This window comes from Lissotriton vulgaris, chromosome 4_1, assembly GCF_964263255.1.
Source record: "Lissotriton vulgaris chromosome 4_1, aLisVul1.2, whole genome shotgun sequence".
In the NCBI taxonomy this organism is placed as follows: Eukaryota; Metazoa; Chordata; class Amphibia; order Caudata; family Salamandridae; genus Lissotriton; species Lissotriton vulgaris.
Window position 1 is genome coordinate 2,139,858,659 of NC_141691.1, and position 24,629 is coordinate 2,139,883,287.

A 24,629-nucleotide genomic window follows, 5' to 3' on the forward strand; every position below is an offset into this window, starting at 1 on the left:
AACTTATGGGGCCTGTGTTCAGTTTCCTCCCATCTACCGCAAACACATCTGTACCGTCTTCCCTGGGGATTAAAGGAATGCCTATCCTTTCTGCTTCTTTCCTATCCATGAAGAAACCCGTAGCCCCGGAATCCACCATGGCCTGTGTATGCACCTCAATCATGCCTATCATAAAAATAATTTTAACGAATAGATGTTGTGCTCCTGCAACCATACTCAACATGGAAGGGACAATAATCTGACTCCAGGGAACCCCTTCCACACCCCTAGAGCTCTTCAGTTTTCCGCCGGTTTCTCAGTGGCCGCTGACACCCCCCTATTCGAGCGAAACTTGGAAAATTTGGGTTTGACCGGGCATTCGCGAACATAATGGCCTTTTTTGCCACAATAAAGACAAAGACCCAACTTGCGCCTCTGTTCCTTTTCATTGGCGGTCAAAGCGGCACGAACCGCTCCAATCTCCATAGACTCGGTGGCCTGCGATACTGAACTATCCGGAGCCTTTAATGCCACGGAAGAGGGTACCGGTCGGTTCTTTACTCCACCACCCCCTTTACGATTCTTCATCCTATGGTCTAGCAGTAATACTAAATTAATCAAATCTTCACATGACACCGGTTGGGGGTCGATTTGAGCTATTATGTCTTGCATTTCCTCAGTCAAACCCTGATGAAAAATTGACGCTTGCTTGGCTTCCGGCCACTTAGTTTCAGCAACTAACCGTCTGAAATTATTCAAATATGTTACTAGGTCTTGATTCACTTGACATAGCCCTAATAGCTCTTTATCGGCCGTATACGTATCCGCTCTTCTGTCGAATACCTTGGTGAATTCTACTTGGAATGCGTCCCAATCATGCAATATCGGGTCATTTCTCTGAACCATGGGAACCGCCCATTGAGCTGCGTCTCCGACCAAATACGAGATGACAAACGCCACCTTTGACTGGTTGGTAGGAAAGGACCTGGGTTTGCATGAAAAATGCATAAGGACTTGCGTCAAAAATACTTGCACTGATCCCGCATCACCATTGAAACGTTCTGGGTGTGCTAATGGAATACTAGGGGGGATCTCTACTACTACTGAACCGGCTGTACCAGACCCTGAAGCCCCAGCGCTAAAGGGGTTTTTCTGGATGTTATCCAACCGATTCCGTAATTCAGTGCTTTCTTGTCTGGATGCTATCAATTCCGATTGCACCACAACTAGCGCTGCCATCACCTCGTCCAGAGTGGCCATACCCTAAACTGATCGGGAGGACTAAATAACTTGGGTCGGATATTCTGTTATCCTCTCCGTCCTCAGGATCAGCTTGTGGTACAAGTAGGCCACCTCCAGATCTATCCAAGCCCCGAATGCTGTAATAGCCGTGGGCTAGAGAAGGATCAGGTGAGGGCAAAAATAATAAACAGAAAGGAAAGGAAAGGGGCTGCTGGGAGGGAGAGCTGTGAAGACAGAAACAAACAAGAAATTGGTATCTTGGTTCATGCAAGTTTTTTCTTATTCACGCTACCCCTCAGTTCTACCGTGTTATACCTGTATATAAAAGCTGACCGCCTGACCTCAGCAGATGCCTCTCTATACTGTAGGTACTTGAATCAGCCAGTAAATGCCTTCCCCTGTAAGAACAAAAACTTAACTGTAAAACACACCCTAAGACCCTGAAGAACAGCACTCTATATATGAGGGAAAAAAAATGACACTACGTACCCTAATCTTAAATCCTTCAGAGCCCTGAAGAGAACGTAGACTAGGTTCCAAGGAATGCGCTTTAGTAATACAGTAACTCCCAAAAAGTAATTAAAGGTCTGGGTTACGTCACCCAATAACATTGGAAACAAAGGTTACCTGAATTCAAGAACTATCAGGTGAGGTACTCTCTTCGTTGCAGCCAGGAAAATAATACAGACCCTCTGCAATAGCCGATGCAAGGAGGCTGTCCAACAGAGGGTCTAGGAACTCAAAATGATGTGAATAACAAACAACAGTTTCCTCCGCAATAGCCGTTGCAAAAAGGCTCGCCAACGGAGGAAACAGAAAGAAGCGAAAGCGTGTCTTCCGCCAGAGCCAGGGCACAGGAGGCTCGCCAGCGGAGCCACACGGAACAACACCAGAAGCACCCTTTCTGTCCTCCGCAATAGCCGATGGTAAGGCTCTCCAACGGAGGACAGGACAGAAACAATGAATCGAACCCAAGACCGTCCTCCGCAATAGCCGATGGGAAGGCTCTCCAACGGAGGACAGGACGGACACGAGTGCGCTGGAAATAAACAGCAACTGGAAGTGGAGGATTACCAACTGCACAGCAAAACCTCACCGCAAAAGTCGACTGGAACGCCAGGAAACACGAACCGGAATATCCGACGCCGGCTCCAGGAAGTGGCGTCTATTTATGCTCCGCCTCTCGGCCGCTAAGCCCTCTGGGAAATGTAGTCTTTTACACCGCGGAGCTCGTTAGTTCCTGGAGGCGCGACGACACCTGACACTTAGTCTCTCTGTCCTGAATAGCAGCAGTCACTGCAGCCCGAATCATCTGCTGAATAACTGCTAAGGAGGGAAGAGGCTCCGAAGGTTCTACCTCCTCAACATTATGGGTCTTCTCAATGGCCTTACAACCCAAATCCCTAATGAAGATTAGACCACAGCAGTAATGGCAGGAAACAAACCCAAGTGACTTTGCAAACATTTCATTTAAAAAATGCCAAGGTTGTCATGGAAATGTTTCCTCATGCCTCCAACAGAAAGATGCACCTCCCTGACCTCGCACAGCCAAAGGGAGCAGAGGAAAAGGTGACGAGCATGCATCCACGCACCGGACATGTAACCTCTGGGTCTGACCATGCCTCCGCATACAGACAGCTGTGTACACTGCACCAAATAGAGCGGAGACCGCAGAAACAGCAACCTACTAGAAAGACCGTGACCCACCATCCAGTCCGCTCAGGCCGGACACGACCAGTCGGGTAGGTGGCAAGTATCTCACAGCGGGTGGCCGGTCCAGAAAACGCCGGCACCACACTTCCCTGAAGTTCGCTAAAGCAGGACCCAGGGAGTGTGAAAATACAAAATAAATTTAAAGAGAGAGGTCGCCCCAGCATGCCCAGCACACTGTGACCTAAGGGATACCAGAGTCTGCTACAGCAGGACCACGATCCCACGCAGGCGAGCAACACCCATTGGACTCAAAGTGCTTCAGCCCCCCCGTTGTGTGTGGCAGCCAGGGATGAGACAGCTTCCCGGGCACCTACACAGCCGCACCCGAGCCCTTCACAGGTCTTTAAAAGACCATGTGCATGTTAATGAGGCTTTGTTGCTGTTTCATCCCTTCTAAGAGCCCCTGCAGCTCCACTCTGCCTATTGCATAACCCGTTCAATGCTGATGGCGGAACCGCTCCGTCATCAGCTGCAGTTGGGCAGTGCTGATGACGGAGCGGTTCCGTCATGGCCCAGCCGCCGCGCCTGCGCAATGCTAATTTGGCGCCTGCGCAGCGCGTTCTAATGAGCGGGCGGGGCCATGACGGAACCACTCCGTCACGAGCACAGCCTAACCGCGGCAGGTGACGGAGCAGTTCCATTACCAGCATGCGGCCGCCGCAGCGATGTGGTTAAAGTTTCAGCCCCCCCTGAAATTTCTTCTTGCCCCCCCCCCCTGAAATTTAGCTCTAGTTGCGCCTCTGATCCAATGGACCTGAAAAACAGGAAGACAGCACTGGGAGCAGTGCAGAAATGAAACAATAGGTCTTGCGTTGTGCGGTGCCACCTTTTATCCCATTTGTAGATTGAGGGGCTATATTGGAGGGATACGAACCAGGTAGGCTGACTTTTCTTTACTTGGACTTTCTGTGTGAGCCTACATCGCTTGTGTTGATTACTGTGGAGAGGAAGATGAACAAGGAGGTACTGCCCTGTTCCACTGCCCTCTTGTGAAAGTCGAACCTGTCACATTCCTAGGGAGCCTGGCGAATGCCACCTATGAAGTGTTAACTGCTAATGAGGCGGGCGCTGCAGATGCATGAACAACCGCTTTGATGACATTGCAGACCTCTGACTCATGTTTTTCACAGCTCTTTCCTCATGTGTGAACCTCTCTCCAACAGGTGCTGGGAAAAGAGCCACACTCCTTGAAATGTCCTTCGTCCCATTCGTTCACTGCGCCCTCCCCGCCAGCGAATACTTCCATGAAGCCTACTTCGCCTGCCCCAATGACAAGACCATCGAGGAGGTGCATAAGTGGATGCAGGGCCATTCCGGAGCTCTGGACATCACTCACCTTGTGACTTTTATCATTGGACTCCTGGGAAAGAGGTGAGGATTCATATGCAAAGAGTCTCAGTACAAGTATCACAAGGAAACTCAGAACTCTCATCCTGAAACACAAGGGGCATTAAAGCTTCCAGAACAGCCAGATGTAGCCGCTCAAACACAAAGATCAAGCAGATCTCTCTATGGGTGGCTGGACTCAGGACCTTGAGGATTCACCCGCAAGGGGTGATGGGTTATGTAAGGAGCAATAGACAAAGGTCAAGTCAAGAACTATAGTCCATACGTCAAAACAAACACCATACATGAGTTCAAACCAGAACTATAGACAAAGGTCAAAACATGAGTTTAAACCACAACTATAACATAGGTCAAAACAAAAACCATACTTGAGTTCAAGCAGGAACTATAGCCACAGGTCAAAACAAAAACCATGCATGAGTTTAAACCAGAACTATAACCATAGGTCAAAACAAAAACCATACTTGAGTTCAAGCAAGAACTATATCCATAGGTCTAAACAAAAACCATACATTAGTTCAAACCAGAACTATAGCAATACATCAAAACAAAAACCACACATGAGTTCAAACCAGAACTATAGACATAGGTCAAAACAAAAACCATGCATGAGTTTAAACCAGAACTATAACCATAGGTCAAAACAAAAACCATACATTAGTTCAAACCAGAACTATAGCCATACATCAAAACAAAAACCATGCATGAGTTCAAACCAGAACTATAGACATTCGGTCAAAACAAAAACCATGCATGAGTTTAAACCAGAACTATAACCATAGGTCAAAACAAAAACCATACTTAAGTTCAAGCAAGAACTATATCCATAGGTCAAAACAAAAACCATACATGAGTTCAAATAAGAACTAAAGCCATAGGTCAAAACATAAACCATACATGAGTTCAAACAAGAACTATAGACATAGGTCAAAACAAAAACCGTACATGAGTTCAAATAAGAACTATAGACATAGGTCGAAAGAAAAATCATACATTAGTTCAAACAAGTTCTATAGACATGGGTCGAAACAAAAACCATACATGAGTTCAAGCAAAAACTATAGCCATAGATCAAAACAAAAACCATACGTGAGTTCAAACAAGAACTGTAGACATAGGTCGTGATAAAAACTATGCATGAGTTCAAACTAGAACTATAGCCATAGGTCAAAACAAAAACCATACATGAGTTCAAACAAGAACTATGGACATAGGTCGGAGCAAAAACCATACATGAGTTCAAACCAGAACTATAGCTATAGGTCGGAGCAAAAACCATACATGAGTTCAAACCAGAACTATAACCATAGGTCAAAACAAAAACCATACATGAGTTCAAACCAGAACTATAACCATAGGTCAAAACAAAAACCATATATAAGTTCAAGCAAGAACTATAGCCATAGATCAAAACAGAAAACATACATGTGTTCAAACAAGAACTATAGACAAAGGTCAAAACAAAAACTATACTTGAGTTCAAACAAGAACTATAGACATAGGTCGAAACAAAAATCATACATAAGTTTAAACCAGAACTATAGACATAGGTCGTAACAAAAACTATACATGAGTTCAAGCAAGAACTATAGGCATAGGTTAAAAAAAACATACATAAGTTTAAGTACAAACTATAGCCATAGGTCAAAACATAAAACCATGCATGCGTTCAAACAAGAACTATGGACATAGGTCGGAGCAAAAACCATACATGAGTTCAAACCAGAACTATAGACATAGGTTGAAACAAAAACCATACATGAGTTCAAGCAAGAACTATAGCCATAGGTCGAAACAACAACCATACCTGAGTTCAAATAAGAACTATGGACATAGGTTGAAATAAAAACCATACATAAGTTCAAGCAAGAACTATAGCCATAGGTCGAAACAACAACCATACCTGAGTTCAAATAAGAACTAAAGCCATAGGTCAAAACAAAAACCATACATGAGTTCAAAACAGAACTATAGACATAGGTTGAAACAAAAACCATACATAAGTTCAAGCAAGAACTATATCCATAGGTCGAAACAACAACCATACCTGAGTTCAAAACAGAACTATAGACATAGGTTGAAACAAAAACCATACATAAGTTCAAGCAAGAACTATAGCCATAGGTCGAAACAACAACCATACCTGAGTTCAAATAAGAACTAAAGCCATAGGTCAAAACAAAAACCATACATGAGTTCAAAACAGAACTATAGACATAGGTTGAAACAAAAACCATACATAAGTTCAAGCAAGAACTATAGCCATAGGTCGAAACAACAACCATACCTGAGTTCAAATAAGAACTAAAGCCATAGGTCAAAACAAAAACCATACATGAGTTCAAAACAGAACTATAGACATAGGTCGAAAGAAAAATCATACATTAGTTCAAACAAGATCTATAGACATAGGTCAAAACAAGAACAAAAACAAGCATTTGCAATGCTATCAGTCTCGCATTTTTGAAAGGTAGAGCGATTGGCGTTGTAAATCACAATGTTTATCACTTATGCTCTTTGATATGCTGAACTAGAAAGCACATATCATGTACTTGCAGGGTTGAATATCCACTTCATAGCTAAACAAGACAACATTTAAGTAAGTTACTTAAGCATGATAAAGCAAACTAGTTTGCCAGAACAGCACATAAACCGTCACATTAAATCTGGGGGTCACATATCGCTCTGCACACACAGCTGCAGCGAGTGCATGCCATACTGTAAGACAGTGCGGCTACTCGGTCCATTGCGATCTGCACTGCTCACACAGCAACCGCCTCAGAAGACACAGCAAATTGTTAAGTGGAATTTGCAATTGCTAATTTACTAAAAGGTCATTAACCCAACAACATGGGAATTTGGATTTGATTTTACAAAAACAATTAATAGGACAGGCATTGCTTGGTGCATGCAAAACAAGCATCCATGCCAGATGAGAGCTCCAGCCGCTGCCAGACTGAAGGAGGCAGGGGAGAGGCCAAGACTTATGAGACTCCAGAGCATGACAGAAAAGAGACAGTTAACGGAGGGCCGCCTAAAGTAAACAACCAGCGCTGCATCTGCGGACCACCTGCACATGTAGGCACAGGTAAATGTAGGGTAGATACATTGATGAAGAGAGGGCTGGGTGGATGCATGCATGCATGAATGTTAGGCTGGGTGGATGCATACATGGATGAAGAGAGGGCTGGGTGGATGAATACATGGATGAAGAGAGGGCTGGTGGATGCATACATGGATGAATGTAGGGCTGGGTGGGATCATACATGGATGAATGTAGGGCAGGGTGGGATCATACATGGATGAATGTAGGGCTGGGTGGCTGCATTCATGGATGAATGTAGGGCTGTGTGGATGCATGCATGGATGAATGTAGGGCTGGGTGGATGCATTCATGGATGAAGAGAGGGCCTGGGTGGATGCATACATGGATGAATGTAGGGCTGGGTGGGATTATACATGGATGAATGTAGGGCTGGGTGGGATCATACATGGATGAATGTAGGGCTGGGTGAATGCATACATGGATGAAGAGAGGGCTGGGTGGATGCATACATGGATGACTATAGGGCTGGGTGGATGCATATATGGATGAATGTAGGGCTGGGTGGATGCATACTTGGATGAATGTATGGCTGGGTGGATGCATACATGGATGAAGAGAAGGCTAGGTGAATGCATACATGGATGAATGTAGGGCTGGGTGAATGCATACATGGACAAATGTATGGCTGGGTGGATACATACATGGATGAAGAGAGGGCTGCATGGATGCATACATGGATGAATGTAGGGCAGGGTGGATGCATAAATGGATGAATGTAGGGCTGGGTGGATGCATACATGGATGAAGAGAGGGCTGGGTGGATGCATACATGGATGAATGTAGGGCTGGGTGGATACATACATGGATGAAGAGAGGGCTGCATGGATGCATACATGGATGAATGTAGGGCAGGGTGGATGCATAAATGGATGAATGTAGGGCTGGGTGGATGCATACATGGATGAAGATGTGGCTGGGTGGATGCGTACATGGATGAATGTAGGGCTGGGTGGATGCATACATGGATGAATGAAGGGCTGGGTGGATGCATACATGGATGAAGAGAGGGCTGCGAGGATGCATACATGGATGAATCTAGGGCTGGGTGGATGTATACATGGATGAATGTAGGGCTGGGTGGATGCATACATGGATGACTGTAGGGCTGGGTGGATGCATACATGGATGAAGAGAGGGCTGCGTGGATGCATACATGGATGAAGAGAGGGCTGAGTAGATGCATACATGGATGAAGAGAGGGCTGGGTGGATGCATACATGGATGAAGAGAGGGCTGTGTGGATGCATACATGGATGAAGAGAGGGCTGAGTAGATGCAAACATGGATGAAGAGAGGGCTGGGTGGATGCATACATGGATGAATGTAGGGCTGGGTGGATGCATTCATGGATGAAGAGAGTGCTGTGTGGATGCATACATGGATGAAGAGAGGGCTGGGTGGATGCATACATGGATGAATGTAGGGCTGGGTGGATGCATACATGAATGAAGAGAGGGCTGCGTGGATGCATACATGGATGAAGAGAGGGCTGGGTGGATGCATACATGTGAGGAAATATAAATTTTATGGTCAAGAAATGTTCCCTAACGTGTACCCCACCGTTTCCATGTACGAGCTTAAAGTGCATGTAACTTCCTTCCTGTGCCAGCTATGAAGACGCAAATACATTTGCGTCCAACGTTAACATGTCCTCTTTCAGATCCACCCTGAACGGGTTCAATATTCCGTTCCTAAGTATGCCTTGCCAACGTCTTTATGTGGTGTACTTTACACGTTTTTCAGCCCAGGCGAAGTAGGCCCTGAATTCTGCCATCGAGCCTTTTCCTGCCTTCTGACTCTGAATGCCTCAGCCTGGGCCTGCCTCTTTACCCGTGACCTCTGCCTTACTCCCTGCGCGGCTAACGGCGCTTAGCTCAGCCTGTTGCCTGCCAAGACTGTATTCAACCTTCGAATTATCTGCTCCGCTCCTCAAAAATACATTCTTGCCTACTAGTTCAAGTAAACATCCTTCCAGCTGCAGAGCAAAGGGCCCGGCCTCACTGTCTCCGTGCAAGTAATTCATAGCTCCTGTTACCATGGTAGGCCCATGCCCCCTCGCATCTCATGCAGACACGTAGACGCTTATACACGCACTCACAGTCAGTATAGAATAGCCTCTGCCCAAGAGACCTTTCCCTCTAGATAATATGGTTCCCAAACATCAGATATCAGATATGATATAGGAACGAGTTGATCTGACAGTCCAGACTTCTGTCTCTTTCCTCTAGCGCAAATGTCAAGTCCCCTGCACCCTCCAGCTTCACGTCAATCACACGTCATGCAGCTGCGCGCGCATCCAGATCTCAGATTTCTGCTGACATTGTAAGACTATGCTATGTACCCACCCACTTGTGACACTTTCATGTGACGTTTCTAGCACACACCTCTGTGTTCACGCCTAGTTCACGCCTTCTGATTACGTATTGCTAACACGTGTGTGCTCTTATCTTGTTTCTCTCAGCTGTTACGCCTACTGTATTGGTTTCCATTATATGATTTGAGTATAAAAGTTATGTATTGTCAATAAAGCATTGCTCTATCCCTTCCTGAACCCCAGTGGTGTCAGGAACCCGATATCCGGTTCAAGAACCATTCCTTTTTAAGGAATAAAACCCCTAAGAACTCTAACACCACGGACTCTGCGTCTTTCTTTCCGATTGAGTTATTTTATTTTTAGTACTTACCTGCATAGAAATTAAGACGGTAATTAAATATTTACCACACATGGATGAAGAGAGGGCTGGGTGGATGCATACATGGATGAAGAGAGGGCTGGGTGGATGCATACATGGATGAAGAGAGGGTTGGGTGGATGCATTCATGGATGAAGAGAGGGCTGGGTGGATGCATACATGGATGAAGAGAGGGCTGAGTAGATGCATACATGGATGAAGAGAGGGCTGGGTGGATGCATACATGGATGAATATAGGGCTGGGTGGATGCATACATGGATGAAGAAAAGGCTGCATGGATGCCTACTTCGATGAATGTAGGGCTGAGTGGATGCATCTATACTAATATAACAAAGAGAGAGCCCAAACATTTGAGGCGGGTAATCTCAGGAACCACAGCACCAATCACAACACCCAACACAGCGTTGGAAAGGGCAGTTGCAGCAGAAGGACATAGACTATGCAGACGCCCACCATATACATTTAAAAGGTAAAAGAACCGTGCCAGCAAAGTATTCCCTTGTGGGCGTGTCTTCGTTGTGCTGTGGGCGTACGCTGGGGGCGTGTGGTACGTTCCGCCCTTCATGCCATGTCTCATATCGTGTGCTAATCCCACCCTGCTCCTTTAAATACCCCTGCACCCCATAATCATAACCAACCCTTACTCCTTAAAATACCCCAACACCCTTAAACACTAACCCATCTTAACCCTATAAATTTACCTTGTACCCCAAAACGCAAACTTTTCCCTAAACCCGGAAAAATACCCCTGTACCCCAAAACCCAAACCTAGCCCTGAACCCTATAAATACACCTGTACCTCAAAACCCAAACCTACCACTGAACCCTAAAAATACCCCTGTACCCCAAAACCCAAACCTAGCCCTGAACCCTAAAAATACCACTGTACCCCAAAACCCAAACCTACCCCTGAACCCTAAAATACCCCTGTAGCCCAAAACCCAAACCTAGCCCTGAACCCTTAAAATACCCCTGTACCCCAAAACCCAAACCTACCCCTGAACCCTAAAAATACCCCTGTACCCCAAAACCCAAACCTAGCACTGAACCCTAAAAATAACCCTGTACCCCAAAACCCAAACCTACCCCTGAACCCTAAAATACCCCTGTACCCCAAAACCCAAACCTAGCCCTGAACGTTAAAAGTACCCCTGTACCACAAATCCCAAACCTAGACCTGAACCCTTAAAATACCCCTGTACCCCATAACACAAAACTATATCTGAACCCTTAAAATACCCAAACACCCCAAAACATATACCTCAGTACCCCAAAACATGTACCCCTATACCCATACTTACCTTATCCAAACATTAAAAAAACATGCTTTTACCATTCATGCATTTACAATGAATTTTGTTGTAAACGCATGCGTGGAAAAAGCATATAAAATGTAATTCCATGCGTTATAATGGCATTGCGGAGTCATGGTACTTTCGTAATGAAAGTATGCGGAGTCATGGTATGTGGAAAGAAAGTTGCGGAATAATGGGTGTTTACCCTCCCCCCGGTAACTACATTGGTTGCACGGCGGCCCACATCTCCAGCAACATACTCATATTTTTTCACCACCCATTTGAAAAATGCACAGGTCTCTCTCATTGATGGCCAGCACTGACATACACTTATAGACACACCTCCCGCCACCAGAATTGCGAACTTTAGAGCTGGGGAGCTACGTTCGAATCTCGGCATCAGCTCAACATCCTGTGATTCCAGGCAAATCGCTTTGTCTCCCCGTGCCTACCACAAATAAATGTGTTCTTCTGTAATGTAAATTGTGCTCATGTCATGTTGTCGAGTTCGCGCTATAAGGAAAAATAAAGTAGGGAAACTCGAGTTCACACACTACTGAACGCGCACTCTTAAGTGCATCAGCAGTGCACTGTGAATCAGAGCGTTTCACAGGCCTGTCACAAATAAGAAATGCTATCAAAACGAAATCCTACAAAACAATATACTACTGGCCGGCAGCAATTCACACCCGGACAACGTCGGGACAGGCTGCTAGCACATGGATAAAGAGAGGGCTGGGTGGATGCATACATAGATGAATGTAGGGCTGGATGGATGCATACATGGATGAAAAGAGGGCTGGGTGGATGCATACATGGATGAATTTAGGGCTGGGTGGATGCATACATGGATGAAGAGAGGGCTGCGTGGATGCATACATGGATGAAGAGAGGGCTGCGTGGATGCATACGTGGATGAATGTAGGGCTGGGTGGATGCATACATGGATGAAGAGAGGGCTTGGTGGATGCATACATGGATGAAGAGAGAGCTGGGAGGATGCATACATGGATGAAGAGAGGGCTGGGTGGATGCACACATGGATGAATAGAGGGATGAGTGGCTTGGGCAGCTTGTAATTCACAGTAGGCAAGTTTATATTTTGCTCATGTGTGACATGTCCCAGTTTGCAGTTTGCTTCTCTGAGGTTTTAGGTTTGGTTGATGGTATGTTCACCCCACTTGGAGTGGTGAAACCCTCTCCATATGGGGCTTTGCACCTGTGCCTGAAGTGAGTCCAGACCAGTGGCAGCCAACAGATGAGACTAGGGGTCTCTGGTCTCCCTTTCCTGCTGGCTGATGTTTGCAGGGGGTCTGCCCCTTAAGATCTGGGGCCCTTCTGCCCCTTTAGATCCGGGGCCCTGCTGCCCCTTTAGATCCGGGGCCCTTCTTCCCCTTTAGATCTGGGGCCCTTCTGCCCCTTTAGATCTGGGGCCCAACTGCCACTTTAGATCCGGGGCCCTTCTTTCCCTTTAGATCTGGTGTCCTTCTGCCCCTTTGGATCCTGGGCCCTTTTGCCCCTTTAGTTCCGGGAGCCCTTCTGCCCCTTTAGTTCTGGGGCACTTCTGCCCCTTCGGATCCGGGGGCCCTTCTGCCCCTTTAGATCCGGGCCCTTCTGTCACTTTAGATCCGGGGCCCTTCTGCCCCTTTAGATCCCAGGGCCCTTTTGCCCCTTTGGACTCGGGGCCCTTCTGCCCCTTCGGATCCGGGGGCCCTCTGCCACTTTAGATCTGGGGGCCCTTCTGCCCCTTCGGATCCAGGGCCCCCACTGCCCCTTTAGTTCGGGGGCCCTTCTGCCCCTTTAGATCCAGGGCCCTTCTGCCCCTTTGGATCCAGGGGCCCTTCAGTCCCTTTAGTTCTGGGGGCCCTTCTGCTCCTTTAGATCCAGGGCCCTTCTGCCCCTTCAGTTCTGGGGACCTTTTTGCCACTTCGGATCCTGGGCCCTTCTTCCCATTTAGATCTGGGGGCCCTTCTGCCCCTTTACATCCGGGGTCCCTTCTGTCCCTTCAGTCCCTTCGGATCCAGGGCCCCTGTGCCCCTACGAATCTGGGGGTCCTTCTGCCCCTTTAGATCTGGAAGCCCTTCTGCCCCATTGGATCTGGGGGCCCTTCTGCCCCTTTAGTTCTGGGGGCCTGTTGGACCTGGCCTCGTGGCGTGGTCACCCCTGATCCAAATAGCTTCACCAGACCCTAAATCCCCGACCCTGGGCTTCCCGTCCTCGTCCCCCATTTTCTTGACATCCGAGGCCGAGGCCCATGTCCCTGCACCTAAAATGGCCGCCCCGGCTCGGCCGACGGCACCATCCCCAGCCAGGGGTAGAGCGCTCCCTGTGAGCGAGAGAGGGAGGAGTAGCTTGGTCACACCTTCCACCTCCCCTCAAAGATGAGTTTCGATCACCCATCCGGCCTCCCCGAGGGCTGGCTCCAGGTCTGCTGAGTGTCTGGGTTTCCCCCAGACCCAACTTCAAAGAATGAAAGGAGCCGCCGAGGCGGAACCCCCAACAACCAGCCCCCAGTTGCTAAGACCTCCGCCTGCGAGGACTCCGGACATTAAAGAAGGGGAGTCCTATATCAGGCGTGGCTCTGGACCGACCAAACTAGTTGTATCCTGGACTACGAGAGCCCTGCTGACCTGGTCGCGGCTTCCCTGCTATCCGGAGAACTCTTGAGCCCTGCTGATTCGTTTGCGGCTCTTTGCGACAGAGAAGATCACCGAGCCCTGCTGACGCTGTCACGGCTCCTTCGCTGCTTAAAGCACTCTTGAGCCCTGCTGATTCGTTCGCAGCTCCCTGCAACTAAGAAGACCACCGAGCCCTGCTGATTCGTTCGCCGCTCCTTTGCAACCAAGAAGATCACTGTGAGCCCTGCTGATTCGATCGCGGCTCGAGAGACTACTCTTGTCCGGCTGGACCCAAGATCATCCAGTATCCCCCAGCTCGAGGATTGAGAACTGTGCGCTGGATACCTTGAACTCTAAGACTGTCCCGCCACCCTACCCCTGCCAAGACTCTTCGAGCCCCGGCTTGTCTGTACGTAATACTCTGCGGATCATAAAGATCCAGTTCTATTTTGAAGAGATAAAGCATGTGTTCTCTTAAACTCTTCAGTGTGGTGTCTCTCTGTTGAAGTGGTGCTAGCGCAGAGCGTACGATTCTAGATTCGAGATCCTTAGCCTGAGGGTCTTCTGCCAGTGCTCGGCTGTATTCTTACGAGAGGTGGGTCCCAGGGTGGTCAGGTGCCAAATCTGTTCCCTCCTGAGATCAGCCCTCTAACCTTGGTGGCAAGCGACGGGATCCGAGCCCATAAATCTAGATATCGTACAGTAAGCGGCTGACGCACTACCAAACAGAGATGGCAGAGAAGAGTAACAAGGGTACCACTGAGAGTGATGCAAGCCCTGCGTTCCTTCCGGAACGGTTAGAAGACTGCACGCACAGAGAATTGAAGGAATTTTGCAAGGAACGAGGAATCGCTACCACAGGCCTAAACACCAAGGAAGATATGCAAAAAGCTCTACAAACTTGGGTTGAGTCCGAAGACAACCTTCTCCCATCAGGAGGAGGAACAGAGCAACCGACCGAACCCGAACCCAACCCAAGAGAAGGCAGCAACACGCCGGTACGGAGCAGCTTCCCGGATGGGGGCCTCTGCCCCGGAGAACTAGCGGACCGAGAAAGGACCCGCAATCATGAACTCGAGTTGGCCAAACTCAATATTGAGTGTGAGCTGAAGCTAGCCGAAAAGAGACTTGCGATGGAGCAACTACGAGTCCAAGGGGTGTTAGAGGAAAAGAAGCTCCAACGAGAACATGAAGACAAGAGACTCCAGCTGGAGCACAAGCGCGGACTGAAGGAGATCGAGCTCAAGGCCCGGAGCGAAGAAAACCGAACCTTGGGAAGCTGAGAAGCGACTCCCCCACCCGAACCAAAGGTCCACATCCCCAAGGACGTGGTAAGAGAATATTATAAGAACGATGACATACAGCAATGGTTTAGAGCCTATGAGGTCGCCATGACCTCCCACCTAGTTCCGCAGAAAGATTGGGGAGCTGGGCTGTGGGGCCGATTCCTGAGTGAGGAGAGAGACACCCTGCTCGACCTACCCTCTTCTATGCAGAACTCCTACAGCCACATGAAGGAGGCTCTCTTGTCAAGATACGGCCTCACCCCAGAAATGTACCGCCAGCGGTTCCGGGACTGCAAGAAGATTCCTGGGACTACCTGGGTGGAGTACGTCAACTTTTTCAGCAGAGCATTCGACAGGTGGGTCAAGGGCAGCAAAGTGACCACCATGGAGGAACTCACTGACCTCATGCTCTGGGAACAACTGTCCGTGAACTGTTTTGTAGAACTTCGCCAGCATCTGCTCGACAGCAAGCTTGCCAACCCGAGGAAGCTGGCCGTGGAGGCTGATCGCTGGGTGAATACCCGGGTCCCCCGGGGTCCCGTAGTAGAAACCCCCAAAAACAGTCAGGGATCTCCCCGCCAGAGGGGTGGAGGGAACCAAGGTAGACAGAGGGATTCCCAGGCAGGACCCCAGCGTAGTCCCCCCAAAGGCCAAACCCAAACGCCACCAGCCACCGCACCAGCCACTTCCGCTCCCCCGGGCAACCGTGGGCACCGGGTCACGATTTCCTGTTACCGATGCCAACAAACCGGGCATTACGCCAGTGACCCCCTGTGTCCCATGGCCCCGCGACCCTCTGCAACAGCTCCCCCAGCCAGACAGGTAGCAAATGTAGCTCTAGGGGAACAGATGGAGGACACTGAAGAGTGGGAACCCGCAGCCATGGCCCTAGTCTCCCTAGGAGACCGAGAGATGATCCCTGGGGCTCCCTTGCCCGATAATACTAAGAAGTACAGACAGTTAGTGAAGGTAAACGGCCACCGGGTGGAAGCTCTTCGTGACACTGGGGCAAGTATCACAGGTATCCTCAGCCACCTAGTCAGGGAGGACCAGATCATTCCGAATGTCCTATGCCCCGTATTGTCCGCTGATAACACTGAGAGTCTTTGCAAGATGGCCCTGGTACCGTTCGAATGGGGGGGGGGAGTGACAGGAGAGTTACGAGTCGCTGTCAGGGCCTCCCAACCCGTAGACTGTCTCCTGGGCAACGACCTAGAAAGTTCCCCATGGACACAGGTAGAACGTAAGACACACCTGGGCATGATGGGCCTACCCGAGTGGGTGTGCGCCACCACTCGATCCATGTCCGCTCGACTACCCCCCATCGGGGCGGTCTTTGCTGAGCCTCCCAACCACCTCCCGGTAGAAGAAGATAGGGAAGATCGGGCTGAGCCCCACGGCCTCTCCCCGGAAGGAGAACCCGTTCCTGACCCCGAGACCTTGCTCCCCGAGGCCGCACAGCTCCCTGAGATAGATGATCTGCCCGAGTTGGCGCAGTGGCGTCATGAGGGGGGCCCCTCCCGAGAGGAGTTCTGTCAGGAGCAAGCCACTTGCCCATCCCTGGACGGACTCTGACGACAAGCCACCGCCCAAGCTGCGGGCGACCAAACTGGGACTCATTCCCTGTACTGGGAGAATGGCCTCCTGTATAGTGAACAGAGGTCTGCGGAGCTAGGGTCGGGCCGGGTGCTCGTGGTACCCCTACGCTTCCGCGACTTTCTCCTGGGTCTGGCCCATGATGTACCCCTGGCGGGACACTTGGGCCAAGATAAGACCTACAATCGCCTAGTCACTCACTTTTACTAGCCCAAAATGCGAACAAATGTAGAGACCCAGTGTAAGTCCTGCCCCACGTGCCAGGCCAGTGGAAAGAGTGGAGGCGCGCGCAACGCTCCCCTCCAGCCCTTTCCGGTCGTCAGCACCCCCTTTGAGCGGGTCGACGTTCTGCTGCACAGAAGACTGAAGATCATCCCCCTTGTGGCCTAGGAGTGGCCACCCTGTGAACACAGGCACCATCCAGCAACTCGACATCTGCTTTGCCGCTGCCTCCCACCGGAGCCCGAGCCCAGAGCCTGACAAGACCCAGACTCCCAGACTTCTCACAGCCCAATCCACAGTCCCTGCAAGAAAGGGACCCATGGAGGCATTGAGAGACGTGGGACCAGACCTCTTGAAAGACCCCCGAGAAGCTGACTGCGTAGCATTCGAGGCATCCTCGACGTTGTGCTTTGGGGACTGAGAAGCCCCATCACCGAGCAGCGCTTGCACCGAAGATCAGCCCCCCAGCATCTCCACGATCTGCGTGGAGCCCTTTTGCATTGTGCAATTCGACGTGCCAGCCCGGCCACTTGCCACGTGGTCAGCGGCCATCTGGCGATGAAACCTTCAAACTACACTGCGGGTCTGGTTGCTCTAGACTTGCCCTCGCTCCTGTAAAAGGGAGCACCCGCTCTGACCTTGCTGGTCTTAATGATAAGCCTTTTTTGATTCCTGCGTGGCTTGCATTAGCCAAGGCCTGTTTGCTCCAATCAAGTTGCCGACACCGCCAACAGCGAGAAGCTTGTGTGGGACAGCTCGTGATTGACGCCTGGACGTCCTCGACCTCTTTATGTCCACGTGGCTGCAAAGAGAAGCTACACCTCAGCTCCTGTTTGCACCCGACATCGCCTGGTTCGAATCTGGTTCCACGGTAGTCACTGGCTAGTGACTTTGAACATTGTCCCCTCTGCTTTCAGGTCTTCACCACTTCAGATCCACCCTTGGATCCACCGGAACTCTTCACATCAAGCCGCCTGCAACATCTTCAGCTCCAAGCACCATCGACCAGCGTGACGAAACCCGACACTACTTCGACCCTATGCACCCGCGTCCTGTGGGTGAGGTAACTCAGCAACGCTGGGGTTCCCACACTAGTACACACCTCTAGTGTCTGTGTCTTAAGTTTCACTCCTCTAGTTCACTCGGAAGGTTCCTAACTAACTAACTTTATAACTTTTACGCACCATAGACATTGCATTGGTGAGTGCGTGCACTTTAAACACTGCACCCGAGTACCGCGGCCTTTACCGACTTAGTCACTGCTAGTCCCGATCAGCTCCAGCGATTCCCAAGGCCCTAGGCCTATTTCCTTTTCAATTTTATATCTCTTATACCACTTTCTTAGTATATGGTTTAGGTGGCCCCTAGGGCTCATCCATATTGTGCAACTTTTGTGTATTTCAACTGTGTTTTGTTTTAACGCTTGTGCTTCTGTGCTCATAAAGAGTATAGGGGATATTTGTAGTTAATAAATATATATATATTTTCAATATATATCTGTGTGGTGTCCTTTCATGTGGTATTCAAGGGGGTTGTATATGGTAAAACAGCTTGCTTCACATCCCTTTCAGAGTTTAGCCTAAGACTGCTTTGTCCACGCTACCACTAGGATAGCTGGTCTATAAGGATGACTTACAACCAATCATCATAAGGGTTGCTTGGCATGGTACAAGGTGATCACTAGAATTAGTGAGCATCACATACCAGGCCAACTTCTCACATTGGTGAGCAGCGGATTGGGATCTGAGCTTGCTGTTTGTTTTACCATTACAATCTTTGAGAGTATCATTTGAAAGATCATACAGGTACCTGCTAGGTACATATAAAACAAGACTAGTATACTTAAGTTCTACTGAACTTAGTTGTTGTAGAGGATAGGGAGTAGCACACCCTGACTACAACTACTAGATAGGTTTAGTAGGTAAACACCAGTGTAGGTAGATTGCAACATATCCACCCACACTAGAACAATGTCTGGAGCTGAGGGTTCCACTGGGAATGTCTCTGTGGAGAGTGACCCTCCAAAGGCACCATCCAGATTAGCTATATTCTCCTTTAAGGAGCTAAGGCAGCTTTGTGCCTTAAGAGGTCTGAATAAAGGGCCATCCCCTACTACAGACCACCTTAGAGAGCTCTTAGACCAGTCTGAGACTCTAAAGACCTCTAAAGCAGACCCCACAGGGAATGCTGATGGAGGCTCTCCCATTGAAGATGACAGTACTGATGCCCCTGTCCCCATAGTCCTGGTAGATGAGGATGACCAAGTCACTGGAGCTCCTCAGGTAGATGAGGAGGAGGAAGAAGAAGAGGAGACAGAAGGGGGAGCAGTTATTCTGATGATGGCATAAATAGTCAGGTTCTAGTCAGCAGGCTTAACCAGGTTAACTGAAGTGTATTTGGGACTGAAGCAAGGATGACCTTGCCCAGACACTCAGGTGGATTTAACCAGGAGCGTAGGAGGAGGAGGAATCACTCAGGTGACTCCAATACCTCCCAGGCTTCTAGAGGTTCTCATGGTCACTCCAGAAGGGAGATGACTAGCCCTCAAAGAAGGGAACATGAGTCCAAAATGAGAGAGGCTGAGCTTAGGATCCAGAGACAATAATTAGAAGTTGCCCTGGCCCAAGAGAAACTTGCTAGAGCAAGACAGCCTAGAGAGAGTGGGGTAATAGAACCCACTGGTGGCAGCATTATCCCTAAGGATAAAGACAGGTCTTTTGATACAAGAAACCTGAGTAAGATTGTGCCCCCCTACAATGCTGGGGATGATATCCTCAAATGGATGACTGCACTTGAGAGAGCCTGCAGAGTACAGCAGATCCCTCAGGAGCAGTGGGCAGCAATCTTGTGGCTCTCCTTTGAAGGTAGAGGCCGAGACAGACTCCTCACAGTTAGTGATGGGGATTCTAGAAACTACCTGGTCCTGAAGAGTGCTCTGATTGATGGGTTAGGCTCAACCACTGAACAGTACAGGTTAATGTTCAGAGATACCCAGAAGACACAGACTCAGGACTGCTCTGAATTTGTTGAATGTGCCACTAAGGCTCTGGAGGGCTGGTTGCTGGGAAGTAAGGTTACTGACTATACATGATTGTATAATTTATTCATGAGAGAGCAAATCTTAAGTAATTGTCAAAATCAGCTTCTACATCAGCACCTGGTTGACTCTGATCTGACCTCCCCACAAGAATTGGGTAGGAGGGCAGACAAATGGGTCAGAACCAGGATCAGGCCTAAGAACCAGGGTGGTGACCAAAAGAAAGAGACTACCAAGCCTCAAGAGAAGGGTGGGGATACAAGTAAGGAAAAGACTTCCCCAGGGCCCCAAAACTCCAAGAATGGGGGTGGGTCCCATGACACTTCTTCAAACCAGAAAAAGCCTTATTGTCATGCCTGTAAACAGGTTGGGCATTACAAAACAGACAGCTGTTGTCCCAAGAATGGCAATAAACAGAATATACCTCCAAAGCCAGCTCCAACACCTCCTGTTACTGTCAGCAGTAATCCCCCAGGAAGTGGGAGCACACCCAGGAATCTGGGTGGGTTTACTTTTGGAGCACAGGTGGACCCTGGCCTATCCAGGTCCCCATCGCCAAATAATCTTGTTTATGAGACTGGTATGGGGTTTGCCAACTTCTCTGATTGCCCAAATACCTTGAGCAAATATAGACAAGAACCCATCATCAATGGTTTGAAAGTTGAAGCTTTTAGAGACACAGGGGCTAGCATCACCATGGTGGCTGACTGTATAGTCCCCTCTAAGCAACTTTTACCTGGTGCCACATACCAGGTAACAAACATTGATGGAATCCAAACAAATCATCCCATGGCAGTAGTAAGTCTCAGCTGGGGAGGTGGCACTGGCCCAAAGAGAGTGGCAGTGTCAGCAAACTTGCCTGTAGATTGCCTACTTGGTAATGATTTGGAAATCTCAGCCTGGGCTGAGGTTGAACAGCAAACCCATTCTAGAATGGTAAATCTCCATGGAAAGGTTAGTGGGGCTGTAATGGCTACAGCCCCAATCCAAGATGTCCTTCCTGAAAAGGTTGGGAGGGCTGAGCAAACCTCAGCCCCATCTTTAGCTAACTTCCCTCCTGAAACGATTAGCAGAGCTGTTATGATAACAGCTCATACCCAAACTGAGTCTCCTCCTGAAAAGGTTGGTGGGGCTGTGATGGCCACAGCCCAAATTCAAACTGATACCTGGGTAGTGAAGCCTGAAATGATGGATCACTCCACCCAAACTGAGAGCATTGAGGAGGAAGAGAAATCTCCTTCCCACCAGACTTTAGGAAAGGATCAGCCTCCTCAGGGAACTGATCTTACCCCTGATGAAGAAACTGTCCCAGAGGTTGTTAGGCCTGGCCTGACAGAGCCTCTGATGGCAGTAGACCCTTCTCAGGTGGGACCCAGTCTGGAGCAGGTAACCTGCCCCTCTCTACCTTGCCTTACTCAGCCCAGGGCTGCAGAGAACAAGAAAGACAGTGAGCCCCATGGGCCCCCTGTCAAATAAAGCACCCCATCAACAGATTAGTGGCATGGAAACTAGTAGCCCTAGTGAGGTGAAAGCTTTAAAAACTCCTGAGGTAGCCCCCTTAAAAGTAGTAAGGGACCTCCCCCAGATGGACACTGTTGGGCACAGCCAAACCTGGGACCCTAAGGGCCCAAACCTGAACGGTCCCTCCAGTAAGCCAACCAAAGGGACCCAGCCTCCAGCTTTAGGCAGCCAGAGGTTGACCCTGAGAGCACAGTGCAACTCAGTCAAAGAAAGAAAGGCACACATGGTGGAGAGTGATTGGACGAAGTCGAGTCCTACAGAGGAATCTCACTTCAGTACTCCATCCCCATACCAGCCTTTAACTTTGCAAAGACACACCACAGGTAGAGATTCCCTATGGTGGAGACCCTCCGATACCCTTAGGGTGAGGGATTGCTTAGTGGACCATGACACAGGGGGTAACCAAGCCAGAGCTGGTACTTCCTTATATGGCCAATTAGGCAATATAGGCTTACCTGGTCAAGGATAGCCTTATCTCCTTTCGTTTGGGGGGGGGGGTTATGTAGGAAGGTGGATATCTGACTATGGTTACCCCCAAACTTTTTGCCTGGTGTTTAGCTGGTTTTTGACATAGTTGGCCTGGGATCCTGCTATTCAGGGCCCCAGGCTAGTTGCTCTCTCCTTAAAATGGACTCAATGTACCTTAGGTGCATACACAATTGAAACTGGTTCACCTTATTGGCTCCTGTAACAGTGTACCCTAGGTACCCAGGGCATAGGTGTTTCCAAGGCCTACCAGGGGCTGCAGCATGTATTGTGCCACCCCTGGCCTGGCCTCCATATTTGACACAACTGGCTGATCACTCAGCTGGGGTAAGTTAGTGTAATCACCTCTTGCTTAGATATATTATCCCTGTATCTAACCTTAACTGGACACATGTTAACCTATGAGCCATTCCTATGGAAGGCCCCTGCAATCCTGAGGGCAGAGTGCGTGCTTACATGTGAGATGGTGCTCTAGCATGAGCTGAGCCTGTCTGCAGCTGTCGGGAACAACTCCCTTAGCTGTTCCGAGATATTGCCATACCATATACTCTTAAGTGCATTACAATCCTCGCGGTTATATGCTAATTTTGGTTTGGCTTTATCAAAACATGTCGAGTAAGGTGTCATACGATTTGGAATACTATCCCCTCGACAGTTCTGTCGACGGGGATAGCATTCCACCCTTCTAGAGGGACACGACATGTACATAGCCTTAACCCCGGTTAAAGTTAACCAGAGCCTCAGCATCACAAAATGGAGGCTGCCACCACAGACACAAGTCTGACCTCCTGCTGCTGGGAGTCCTTCCAGTGAGGGATGCTTGGACAAAGGGTTTCCTGCCTTGGGAGGTGCGAGCACCAACCCCAGACAGGATTTTGTGTATTGGGTAGGACAGGGCTGAATAGAATCAGACATGCCCGGGGCACACAAGGTGTCCCCGTGCATAAGCCAGTCCAAACCGGTCCTGGGACTTTCCAGACCCAGGCCTGGCGAGGAGCTGGACAAAGGAAAGGGGGTGTAAGCGCCCCCCTTCCTGGTCCCACCCAGAGGAGGGACCTAGCAGGTGATCCACCCCTCAGATTGGGAATAAGAGTGGGAGCAGTGCCATAGCACCTCAGATCATCCTGAATCAACTTGAAACTAAGAAGACGACTGGACTTCGACATTCTGCTGCACAGAAGACTGAAGAGCATCTCCCTTGTGGTCTAGGAGTGGCCACCCTGTGAACACAGGCACCATCCAGCAACTCGATGTCTGCTTTGCCGCTGCCTCCCGCCGGAGCCCGAGCCCAGAGCCTGACAAGACCCAGACTCCCATACCTCTCACAGCTCGATCCACAGTCCCTGCAAAGAAGGGACCTGTAAAATAAGGATCCACAACTTGTAGGTAAAAAGTAGAGGTTTATTCCAAGAAAAGATCCCATCCACAGGTGAACATCCAGCCAGCAATAAAGTAAGATAGCAACTGCTTAGTGGTCAAAGGATAACATTCCATCTGAGAATCCAGTGTCTCATGACATCAGCGCAGCTATGTCATGAGGCACAGACACACAGGACCAGGATGCCACACATCTCCCTTCTAATAACAACAAGACAATTATAAGAGAAAACAAAACAAAGCTAAAACAATAATCACACAGTGACGTAGTCTTTTAAATATTTAGGAGAATGAGAAACCCTTGCAGACTTGCGAAGAAGTGAGGAGGACTCAACTCTAGGAGTTTGAGAATGACGACTGCAAGAAGCTTCCACAAGATCATTTCTAACCACCACCACCCTGTTCAAATTCCAAACACGATGATCAGCAGTTTTGATGGCGTTCTTGAAAACTTTGATGACACGAATAGGCTTCTTAAAGGTAGCAGAAAGAGCCTTATTGTTTTTGCAGGGATTCTTAATAAGTACCCAATCTCCCACTTTAACAGGTGTGACCTTAACAGAATGTCTCTTATCAAACATCCTTTTTCTAGACTCAATTCTAGAAAGTTCACGCAACATCCACTCATCAGAGTCATCACGAGGAGGTGGTTGCAAGTCATTGACCCATGCCGGTACCACAAGGGTATTAGGAGTGCGTGATCTAAAAAGTTCAAAAGGAGTCTTTCCAGTAACGGCATGGGGAGATAACCTGTAAACCTTAACCTTCTTAAAGACATCTGTTCTCCAATCTGTACCAGCAGACTTAGCCATTCTAATAGTCTCTTTAAGGACACGGTTAAATCTCTCAACCATACCATTGGTTTCTGGGTGGTAAAGGGAAGACCTTTTGTGTTTAACTCCTTGCCCTAACAGAAAATTCTCCATCTCTTTAGAGACTAATTGGGGACCATTATCTGTGAGGATGGCGTTAGGGATGCCCTCTCTAGCAAAAAGTTTAGTTAAAAAATCCACTACATGCCTAGTCTCGATACCACGAGTTATGGCAATTTCTGGCCATCTAGAAAAGAAATCAACCAGAACAAGAACATACCACTCACAACCTGCTGAA

At 48.8% G+C, this 24,629-nt stretch overlaps 1 protein-coding gene across 2 annotated transcripts in view; it reads left to right on the forward strand.

The window, feature by feature from the left end:
• LOC147725246 (nicotinamide N-methyltransferase-like) overlaps positions 1 to 24,629 on the forward strand; it is a 114,722-nt gene that overhangs the window by 34,232 nt on the left and 55,861 nt on the right. For both annotated transcript variants that reach the window (XM_086966558.1, XM_086966557.1), the window contains exon 2: positions 4,098 to 4,305. In XM_086966558.1, the coding sequence (XP_086822684.1) occupies positions 4,098 to 4,305 (208 nt within the window). The remainder of the gene's footprint in view (positions 1 to 4,097; positions 4,306 to 24,629) is intronic.